Consider the following 11,488-nt stretch of genomic DNA (forward strand, 5'->3'; position numbering starts at 1 on the left):
GTGTCCACACTGCCCCCTTCTGTCTCCACTAGTGAGAGAGGCATCCGACATTTCAACAAAACAACAGCACCTCTATCAACCAGACACAGACAGGAGAAGGCAACACATATTTCTAAGGAGCAGTCTAAAAGCATCGACCCTGAACCAAGTGAAATTGCAAAGAATATCTCAGTATGTGTCGTTTTTCAATAGTTATTTTTAATACTTATTCCTATTTCTTGATGGGAGGTTAACTATTTATGGAATACTCCTGACCGTATTTAAATAAGTATTCTTTATATATAAACATTTTTACTTCACTTTAAAGTCTATATGGGGGCAAACATTAGTGATGTGTACCATTAGTTTGACATTGTTGGAACATGAGGAAACAAAAATCTATTTTCTACAAGTACTAAATGTGATTCAGTTAAAATTTCAAATTGAAAACTGTGTTTCCCCAGGGTTCTTCAGAAAGCCAGTGGATAGTGTGCACACAACATCCTTTTGTGCACACTATTTACCCCTGGATTGCTTCAGGCTAATGTCTCAATAATTTTCACTCCTTTCTCAGGTCCTTCCCACAAAGGACTTAACTAATGATCCATGGACAAAATGAAGCATTTAAATTTATTCATTAATCATTCATCTCCAGCTCATTGAAAATGCTAAACTTCCACAAAATTAAGATTGAATATTGAAAAGTGATTGAGGGAGACAGCTTTCAGAGAGTGAAGAGGATGGAGTGCAGGGTGTGATCACAGAAACGGGGTCTTTCCAGAGACAGTGGTCTTCACATGGGCATGGTCAAGGTGGCTAAGGTGTACTAAGTGCTAGTTAAGGTCACAGGGTTTCACTAGTTGTAATTAGATCTTGGAATCTGGAGGAGCGTAGAATTTCTGTCAACACTGCCTGTAATTATTCTCTTTTCCAATTAATGGTGACATAGATTAATTATCTGATGAGGCAAAGCCAATTGCAATCATTCACCCAGCTAAAATTAGATCAGTCCTGACAGCAGCATGAAAGTCACCTGTTTCATTGTTATGGATTTGCTGCAAGTAAAGGGGGGAATAGTGAAGCGTGCTAGGGTAAGTAAGTTGTCTGGTACAGGTGAATATCCAATTACACTGCTATCTGAACTGAAGGCATCTACTCATTTGATCCAGCAGCATCTGGATTGGCTTGTTTGTTCACCCCAGCATCATCAGTGGTAGCAGAGTCATCTGTCAGGGATTCCAGGAATGCTGAGATGAGCTGAATTTCTTCTGACAAGCCTTCCTGTTGAAAAAGGGACAAACAGAATAAATTAAAAGAGACTAATTAAGAAAATACTATTTTTGTGACAAGGCAATAATACCAGACCCTCTGTCTATGTGTATCCACAGTAGATGGGTCTACAATTGTGAGAGTAAAGTTACCATCTTGTTCATATTTTCATGGGGAGGAGGAACAAGAGGCTCCTGGTGAACCACGTCCAGGTTCAGTGCGCTTCTGTTTTAAAAACCTCAGCATCCAGTTTTTCTATTAAACTGCCTGGCACTGTCAACCAGCTTGGGAATCTGAAGCGGCCTAGCCATGCAGAAATTCTCTGACTAACAATTATATCAGAACAGGATCTTGGATTACTGTCCCCTGGGACCGGGGCAGTGGGCGTCTGCTCCAATCATTACTGGCCATTCAACAAGGCTCTGCACTGCTCTCCGCTGTTAGCCATTGTCAATTATGCCATCCCTAGTGTAAACTCGCAGAACACAAAGCTGAACTGCCAGTTCTGGCAGGAGTGTAACAGGATGACAGCCTGCCGTCCCCCATTCCCACCCCCACCCACCCTAGGGTTCCCCGAACTACCTCCCCTCAAGCTACTTTGGAGAAAACTACCATTTGGCTTCTGATTCAAGCACGACTTCACAGTAAAAGCGCTAACCTGACCTCGCTTATGTTCTGCTTGTGGGGTTAAGTGGACATGATGGATTAGTACAGGCCTCATCAGGATTCAGCCCGGTTTAACACCGGTTACAACTGGAATCAGTCCCATTGATTTCTTAATTTTTCTTTTTAATATGCTGGGAACTGAATCTTTGTGTTTAGTTCTGAATGACACAGTTTGCATCGTGCATTCTCACTATCTGTATACTGTCAGTGAAATTCTTTACAGATTGCAATCAACACCTTAATATTTAGGTTATCGTACAGATTGTGTGGTCGTGTGTTGGACCTTGTTTAAAGTGAATGTTGCCTGCTCTGATGGACCCTGTATTGCGCTGTGACGGGTGACGGTGTGGTGCGCTTGAATACACCAGCTCTTTTGTCCTTCACACTCTGCAGCTCTCTGATAGCTCCTCCCCCTGTGCCCCACTCCTCCCTGCCTTGAGCTGTGATCTGCTGGGGCCTTTTGAGGCTTGGCTGCTGAGACATGGCTGCTCCTTGTAACGTCTGGACCAGATCCATCTAAAAACATGTCAGCAGTCATAGGAGGAGGAACTGAGGAGGAAACCACTTAATAGTGTTTTCACAAGGTACTCCCCTAGAAAACCTCTAATCAAATCTTAGCATATTTTGCCTTCATCATGCCTGATAAAGTCTGCTGAATTTGAATTTTGGTAAACAACAAATTAACCAACAAAAACAAGTTAACACAAAAACAACAGATTGCAACTGACAAACATGGCTAGTTAGAGGTCAAGTAATTGTTAAGTAAGGAGTAAAAGTAAAAAGTGATCCATAGTTTGATTGCATGCCACCTGGCTCGGCAGTAATGCCGGACAGGACATTTCATAAAGATTCATCACTGTCCCTCTGTCCTCTTTGACCTCATCTCGAATCACAGCACAGATTAGACACCGATTATCCTCTAATTGAAGATCCTTACTTCTCAACCTTGCAGAATATGCTGCTACTCTTCTGCGAGACAGAAGGTTATTCTTCTCAGAAAGAAGAAGCTCTAACACATATCTTCCATGTGTTCTAATGAACGCACTCTAAATTACAAATAAAATCATAAATTCCTCTGCTAAACTGGTAACAGGCTCAAATGTTAATGCAATGTGACTAAGCACAATGTGTATAGAATTATCTACAGAGGCAGAGCTAGCCTTAGTCTTGGGGTCACTGCATAGGCAATCTTGCAGACATCATCCATCACATCTGTCTGAGATCTGATGACTGTGTGTATAGACTTTAAGGTACTGTAAGAGTAGTGTCTGTAACTCTACCACAGTAGCGAAGCACAAAGCCTTGGTAGATATTTGCCTGGCTGCACCTTCTTGGCAAAGGAGACACAAAGCAACTGACTAGCTGGTTGACGCTCAAACAATGCCAAGTATAACATGGAGTTACTGAAGTATCCAAAAGAATATGCTACCATCCGGTAGAATACCTGGACCTGCATAAAAGTTGAAGAAGCAATTTGCCATTTAAATGAATGGTGACAGTTTGTGCAGTTTTCCAACCTGATTTACATGTATATGTACAAATACCTGGGCTGTTTTTATTTTCTGGTCGGTCTCTTGAGAAAGAGCCTGGCACCGATCCAGTTCAGCCTGGCTATAGAGGCTGCGTTGTTTGAAGTATTTCACCAAAGCTTTGTGCATCCTCTTCTGCAACAAAGAGAGCTAGGGGGAGAGAAAGCAGAGAAAAGGAATTGGTAAGGCAGGAGAGGAAATTAATGGCAGTGTTCAAGAAGAATGATGGAGGGGAATAGAGAAAGCAGTCAATAGCCCATTCTGCAGTACACGGGCCTGACAGGAATTTCACAGTCTCTTGGTTTCTCTGCCCACTCGTGTGCACTCATCAGAATCCAGTCACATCTGGCTGCCAGGATGGGGGGTTAATTTTCTCTAAATGCTTCAGCAGTTTTGTTCTAGCCGAGGCAAACTCTGTGACTGCAAAGCTGATGAGTAAAATATTTCTACTTCACCCAGTTTAACTTTATACCAATCCCCTCAAGACATATTTTACACATACACACAGAGTCATGAACCCCCCACTGAAACCAGAAATTATTCCTAGTCTCTTGGAAAGACATGCTGCTTGCTTTATTATTTGAACACAGTTTCAAGCAAAGAGGTTTAAATTCTGATAGATGCCATTGCTTTTCTTTCCCCTCCATCTCTCTACTCTTCCTACAAAGCTTATCATTGCTTGGCAATGTGTTCCCCAGTGCATTGAAAACTAAAGCGAATTAGCTCAGTCATCAGCTCCTGAAGGAAAGACAATAATACGAATGCTCTTTATGGTGTACCCTGTTAAAACCCAAGACCTGAAAGCCTCCACATCAACAAAGCAATGCTTACATGTACAGTACATTCAAAAGGATTTGTATAAAAGGTGCATATACTAGTAAGTGCTATAAGATGCTGATTAATTATGCACTTTTTTGTTTACATGGGAGAATTTTGCATATGTTAAAGTATTTATACTTGTCAAATTTAGATGACACAATGCCCTAATGTGAATGCAAATAAATTACTAACTCTAATTGTGAATAAAAGCTCTGGAGCGTCTTGACTGAATAATGAATAAATGGGACATACTTCTTCCACTACAAAAATACAGTGGCTTGTATGTTTGTGTTTCTGAGTATAACTTTAACTTAGTTGAGTTGAATCATCTGTATTTAAGATACAAGTATATTAAAGGTGCAATCTGTATTGTTTTCTTGTGATATATAGTATGCTCCTTTATCCCACCTGTTATCATGGAGTATGGTATGACACTAAATGTAGCACTATGTGCCTAATGATGCTCTCCAAACTCTGCTATTAAGGAATGCTGATCATGGTTGTCCAGTCACATCTGTCCTGAATGACAATTGTAATAAATATAGAAAACTGATTTAATTCACTACCATCACTGGTGGACAAAGTATTTAGATCCTTAAGATAAGTAAAATTCTCTATACTGCAGTATAGAGTATATAAGTCAAAGCCTGACATTAAAAATGTCACATAGATTAAAGAATTATAATGTATTATAGTTCTGGATTATTATTAACAATGTATTAATGTGTAAGCAGCAGTATACTGATGTGCTTGTCAAACCGATCATAGCTTAACTATTCCATTCAAGGGCGGCTGTGGCTCAGGAGTTAGAGTGGCCAGCCCCTAACCCAAAGGTCAGTGGTTCGATTCCTGTTATTCCCAGTCCACATGTCAAAGTGTCCTTGGGCAAGACACCGAAACCTAAGTTTCTCCCAATGGCCAGAGCAGCGCCTTGCAGGGACAGTGTGCCATCGGTGTGTGTGTGAGCTGGCGCTGCAGATGGCGGCCTCGGTTCTGTATGGGAGACAAATTCCTTGTGTGTGTGTCTATATAGGGTAGTTTAATCAACTATACTGCATCATATTTGAATAAGCTCATCATATTTTTGTATGTATAATATTTATCTATTAACTGAAGCTATCATAAACAGCATAAAATTCCCCTTTTGAATTATAGTGAATTATAAAGTAGCATAAAACAGAAATACTCCAATAAAGTAAAAGTACCTCAAAATTGCACTTGCTGCAATTACAGCGCTTGAACACATGTACTCATAATAAAGGTTGTTTTAAAACTTCAGCTGTATGTCAGTGAAGCCTGCTGTCAAGATTATATTTGAAAGATGTTTAACAAATGGGTTTAATCATGTCTCACAGTTGAATACAACAGAAAAAAAAAGATTATGGGCTCTGTAAACACGTATGTTCACAGTGATCCCTCAGATGATCCTGACAATGTTAAATGCATTTACCTTTTGTACCTTACCAGTTACAAACAAATCCATTAAGGAGAATCACATTGTGTAATATATGTAATAACTGGGGCATAAAATGCAAACCATATAAAGATAACTAGAAATTTAAAACAGAAAAAAGTGTACTTGAATCATTGGATTCAATATGATATGCCTCCATCTATATTTGAGAAACGTTATTAATTGTAAGCTTCATATAAAAACTAAATTTAGTCTTTAAACAGAAGCTGAGAGGCTGCTGTTGCAGAAGTGTAGAGTTGAAACAAACAAAAATGGTGAAGGCTGAATCCGGAGTAAAAGAAAATCAGGCTTTGATCATGAGCGTGGAAAATCCTGTCCACAGGATTTTATTTTTGCATGCATTTTTCACTTGATAACATTCATGCAGTTAGATGAGGAATTGCTCAAGTAAAGGTATTAGTCATTTTTGGAACAAATAATATGTATTTTTCATTGCAGGAGCAATGTGGCTTCTTCCTGATGTTATGGTTGTCACCTATAGATCTATTCCTGGTAAAGTGTGTCAAAAATGATAAAGATTAAACAGCAAATGCTACTGAGTTGTCTCCCTCAAGTAGTCAATACCTTATTTTAGCAACAAAGGCATGTTCACTGTCTGATCCCAACCTGAGGTTTCAGCTGATCTCTAACCATTAGCTGTGGTGAGCAGATGCAAATTTGAAGCACAACAATAAAACATTTCACCTGTGACTGCTTAAAAAAATAACTATAATCAGGAAATGTGTTAGTTATAGTATTTACATGTACCATCAACTTATAGCTTTACTCCCCTTGGTGGTAAAACTATATAGTTATCATTACATTATGTCACATGTATTATCTTCCTTGACTGAAGTTATCTTATCATTATTAGACTGCTATCTAATCTCCTCTGGTTGCCAAGTTAAAATCTTCAAATTACTTCCCATGCAAAGATGAGTTACTGTATCTAGTGCTAAGCAGAGCAGCATGAACTAGACCATAAAGGAAACAGAATATAAGATAACAGCTGGAATCTTAAATTAATAAACATAATTAAAGGGAGACAAAAATGGTGAAATGAGCTATATATATAGCAACAAAAAAAAAAAACATAAACCCTACCTGTGTGTAATAATGAAAAGATGATTGTTCATGGTTTTTCTTGCTCAGTGCAGACACTGCCTCCTGTCTGGCCTCCATGAGGATCTTCTTAAAACATTCATACTCTTTGGCCAGCCGTTTGTTCTCCTCCAGTGCAATTTTGAGTGCTTCCTACACACACCAAAACAAAAGGCTTAGGAAAAACAGGAAATGTAAACAATATGTTTACAGTGCCTATTAAATAACCACAAAAACACAAGCAGGCACAAGGTCGGCTGCAGATCAATACTCTAACTACTGTAATTGTTACATAGATAAACTACACTGTCACTAGTTATGCATTGCAGTGACTTCTTGTCTCCCAGTCCTGATTCAGATACACCAGTTCAGTATGTCATTATCAATTCAATAACATTTTTTCTCTTTTTCCTATAAATTTAAATCTGTAAATTGAACCATACTGCATGGATCTTGGACCAAGGATTATGAAAACCCTTTAGTACTAGGACTGAATGAACATAGCCAATGAAAACAATGAATTCTATAATGGCCTTGACAAAGCAACCACATTCAATGTGGATCAGTCACATCTGGTGTATATGACTGGTGCATCCCTGTCAACAACATGTTCTTACAAAATGACACAAGGGATTGGAACCTTAAATGGGAATTCTACAATTTCAACAATAGGCATTCACTGATGCTTTTTGTTGGTGTGATGACCACTTGTTTATAGAACACAGCTACAGAACAACTGCTGAGGCAGCATGACATACCATACAGATGTAAAACACATAATGAATGATCACATAATTCAGTGTTTTCATGACTCACAATCTGTACAGGTACCCAAGAACAGTTTTATTTATAAGATACTTTAGTTGTACTGCTGACCTGCTATGTGTGTAAAATAAGGTCTGTGCATTCTGTATTTGTGCTGTTAATTAAGGCAATATAAAGAACAAGCATACAAAAATGGATTCATTCTGGGAAATCAAGCAAATAAATCACAGTCAGTATGTGTCTCTCTGCATGTCTTCTTTTGATCTGAACAATGTTCCCATGTACTGGATATTTGGCTTGCGAATATCTCAACTCTACCTGCAGACATAATGAAGTGTGTCTCTGCAGTAAAACAGAACAGCACTAAAGTGATGAGTTTAACCCAGCAGAAAGAGGGGCTGTAAACATGACAAATGCCTGCTATTGATTTCAGGTTTAATTACTCCATGCAGCACTGACAAAGCCCATCTGATGCTGTTGTGAAGTGTAAATGGAACAAATTACACTTCATTGCCCATAAGAAACTGATAACGTCGGCAGTTTGCATTGTTTACTTTGTCCTCACCATACGACAAGCCTTGATCAAATCAAAAAATAGGTGTTTGTATGAAAGTCTGATCTGTATTGCGATGACCACAGATTTCAAAAGAAGTTGGCCTATTTCACCTTGATATACTCGATATTGTATTTGTGTCTTTAAAAGTAACCATAATACAGCCACACACAACCTCCCATTAGGCTACTGGTTATACTAACCTGTGTAAGTCATTGTTTAATAGAAAAGTCACAACCTACAGGAGTATGTATGAGAGTATAGAGAAGTACTGGGTCAGCATCCTTATGAGAAATCTCATCTCTGAAAGTCTCTAACCATTCCGCTTCATGCACTGTGATTTCTGAATGCACACACTTCTTATTATGTTATGCTAATGTAGACATTATGTGTGATTTATATTGGTCCCAGTGATTAAAGTGACCAATTTCCTAAGAACTTCCAATTCTCTCTGATCTTTTTATTTGGTGAGGAGTACCGTTGTTATATCATCTTCTTTCGTCAAGTGAAAAGGCTAAACCCTTTTTTGCATGGCTAACTTTTATCTGGCTAATGGGAGTTGTGTCTATGAGGAAGACTTCTAATTCTTAAATTGTCTCACGCCAACAACTTCTTTAAAGTTGCTGCACTTGGATGCATGGCAGCTTAAGCTCCATTGCCTTTTCTTGTTTTGAACTAATGCATTCTTGATCACCGTTTAATGAAACTATATACCACATGGTGATTTCACATTAGATAAGCCATGTGAAACCCCCATCAGCAAAGAGGCTCTGGCTGGGGCTGATAATCCTGCAGATGAAAACCTTACAATAAATAGGAATTTCTCTTACATAGGAGTGTTCAAATACATGCCATTTTGTGCACAGTATCCTCATGTTTTTACAAGAGATTATTTTTGAGATTAATATAAAACAGTCCAGATTATATGCCTGTTTCATACTGTGAACTGTATGTTTACATTGAGACTGCTGTTGAAAATGTTGGCCTACAGGTAACAAAATAGGCACAGCATCTCACCACGACACGCATCATCAAATTTGTCCAGACAAAAGACTATAACAATAGTGAGTTGTCATTTGTGGGAAAAGCACTTAAACAAGATTGACCATGGCTTGTAATTTTAATTGCACACAGCTCTTTCCGCTGCATCTTAAGGGAAGTATTGTGACAAGCAATGTGCTGACACTAATCCACAAACAAATAAACAATGAGATGTTTTTTACAGCTCATCTCTGATTTCACAGCAACTGACAGAAAAAAAATCATGTATTTACAGAGTTATACTGAACAACAATTTGTTACCTTGGTATGTTCCATTTTCATTTTTCTTGCTGTAACATGAGCAGTGTGTGTCTGCACGGATCGCTGTGTTCGTTGTTGGCAGTTATTAATATCAGACTTCAAGGTGCTCATTATGAGAGCAGCTGATTTGTTTCTGAAATCCACCACATCAAACACACTTCTGGAAGGAGAAAGCAAACATAAAAAGTTATTACGCTTCTAAAATTATTCATACTGCATAAATCAACATATTTAAAGATATTGAACCTTTTAGAAGTAATATTAATATTTAAAATGAAAGAAATTCCAAACGTTTTAGAAAGCAAGATTAATAAGCACTGAGCATTTATTCTTCTTGCTTCAAAAAGGCTGATACTGCTCAGCCTATTAAAAAAAGCTATAATCCAATCATAATAGTCCTTTTTCTTAAACCAGCAATCACTGTATAGTGTTTCTTGTCTAAAACTAATCTTACTGAAGTTCTGCTATGACTTCTGTCATGTTTTCAACCGTTTTTTCCATTTTATCTGAAGCATCTCTGTATTCTTCAATCTTCTTTGTGAGGTCACTGATCCTGCCCAGAGTGGAGTCATAGCTCCTTATAGTGGTGGTGTGTAAATCCTGTAAGCAAAAAGTGGCATTAATGCTGACAAAAAAAAGTCAGGCAACCATATTTTGTTCAAACAGCTTTGATCAATACTTTGTTCACCAAAAATATGACATGATTAAAAAGCTGTGACACTTAGTAAACCTGACTTAGCAACTTGATATTTGAACAAAGAAGAATTGCTTCACACAACCCTTAACTTTTCTTTTCTTACCTTAGCGACTCTCAGATGATCACCTTTAAGTTTTTTCTCCTTCTCAAGGTTGTCTAACATATTCCTGTGCTCACACTGAATCCTTTCCAAATGTTCTGTCAGTTTCTTGATATTCTATACAAACCAAAACGAAATGACAAAGGTAGCTGTCTAAAACATCCAACACAATCTTTTTAAACCATTGCTTTTTTGTAACATTATCTTTGGACTAAGATGAATTATTAAGTTTATCAGTACCAGAATTTTTGACTCCAGAGCTTTTGTTGCTGAAGATGCATCTTCAAATTCTTTCTGAAGTTTTTGGTTAGTTAGCTCTGAGCTCCTTTGCCGATGTTTCAATTCTTCACTGATAGTTGCACATTGACCCTGGTGCAGAAGAAAAATAAAAGGCAGAATGCCATTACCCTGAAATCTTAAATCACAAACAGGGAGTAAAAACAACAGTTGGAGATATACAAAATTATGCAGCTGAATACATTTAAAACTACCCTTATGAATGTGTCTGTGCTTTGTGAAGCTTTACATCTCAATAACAACACAGTAATAAGCTTATACAATCAGTGTTCCACAGAAACTGAAAGCTGATGAAATATGACATATTTTGAGTGCTTCAGTTTAAATCTAGTTATTTTTTTTTTCATTAGAATTTTGCTATTAGTTTTTGCTCAGTCATAGTGGAAGAATCTCAAGCCCTAATGAATTTACCTTCAGTACTTCCATCTCAGTCATCTGACTTGTCAGGTCTTTCCTCAGGGTTTCAATCTCTTTCTGTAGAGTATAGAGAGTGCACAAAAAAAGAAGAAAAAGTTGGTGTCTCACGTATTTCTTACAAACTGTGACTCATTGAGAGTATGATCCAGACCATAAGTATTCGGACACATTTTTCTGTCCAGGCTCTGTGCTTCACCACTCTCAAGTAGAAATAAAATAATGGCTACTACATTAAAATGCTAGGTCTCAGCTTTGATTATCGATTATACATGTGTGGAAGAGTTAGCCCTTTTAACACATTTACTTGTGATCCAAGGGGTTCAAAAGTAACTGAACAAATACCCATGAAGTCAAAATATCATCATATTTTATATTTTGTGGAAACTCCTTTGCAGTCTTTGACCCACAGACATCAGAAACACTTGTATCCCCCATGCCTTCACTGCAGCCCTCCTTCAGCTCTTACTTCTTATGATGGCTTTCCGCCTTTAGCCTGGCCTCCAGCAATACAGCTCATTCAAAGACATTCCATCTCCTCACC

General features: G+C 38.1%; 1 protein-coding gene across 5 annotated transcripts in view; it reads right to left on the reverse strand.

Annotated features, from left to right (window-relative positions):
- Positions 1-582: 582 nt before the first annotated feature.
- Positions 583-11,488, reverse strand: part of ccdc178 (coiled-coil domain containing 178) — a 20,173-nt gene continuing 9,267 nt past the window's right edge. For 3 of the 5 annotated variants that reach the window (XM_020595666.1, XM_020595667.1, XM_020595665.1), the window contains exons 13-21: positions 10,942-11,004; positions 10,474-10,602; positions 10,237-10,350; positions 9,891-10,036; positions 9,437-9,596; positions 6,820-6,969; positions 3,459-3,593; positions 2,198-2,430; positions 1,177-1,260 (exon numbers count right to left, since the gene is read on the reverse strand). In XM_020595666.1, coding sequence (XP_020451322.1) covers positions 2,203-2,430; positions 3,459-3,593; positions 6,820-6,969; positions 9,437-9,596; positions 9,891-10,036; positions 10,237-10,350; positions 10,474-10,602; positions 10,942-11,004 — 1,125 coding nt within the window. In that variant the 3' untranslated portion in view covers positions 1,177-1,260; positions 2,198-2,202. Of the gene's footprint in view, positions 1,261-2,197; positions 2,431-2,623; positions 3,365-3,458; positions 3,594-6,819; positions 6,970-9,436; positions 9,597-9,890; positions 10,037-10,236; positions 10,351-10,473; positions 10,603-10,941; positions 11,005-11,488 lie in introns of those variants that run through there. The other 2 variants (XM_020595669.1, XM_020595668.1) reach the window with 2 other exon arrangements.

The sequence above is a fragment of the Monopterus albus genome, unplaced genomic scaffold (genome assembly GCF_001952655.1).
Source record: "Monopterus albus unplaced genomic scaffold, M_albus_1.0 scaffold28.1, whole genome shotgun sequence".
Lineage (NCBI taxonomy): Eukaryota > Metazoa > Chordata > Actinopteri > Synbranchiformes > Synbranchidae > Monopterus > Monopterus albus.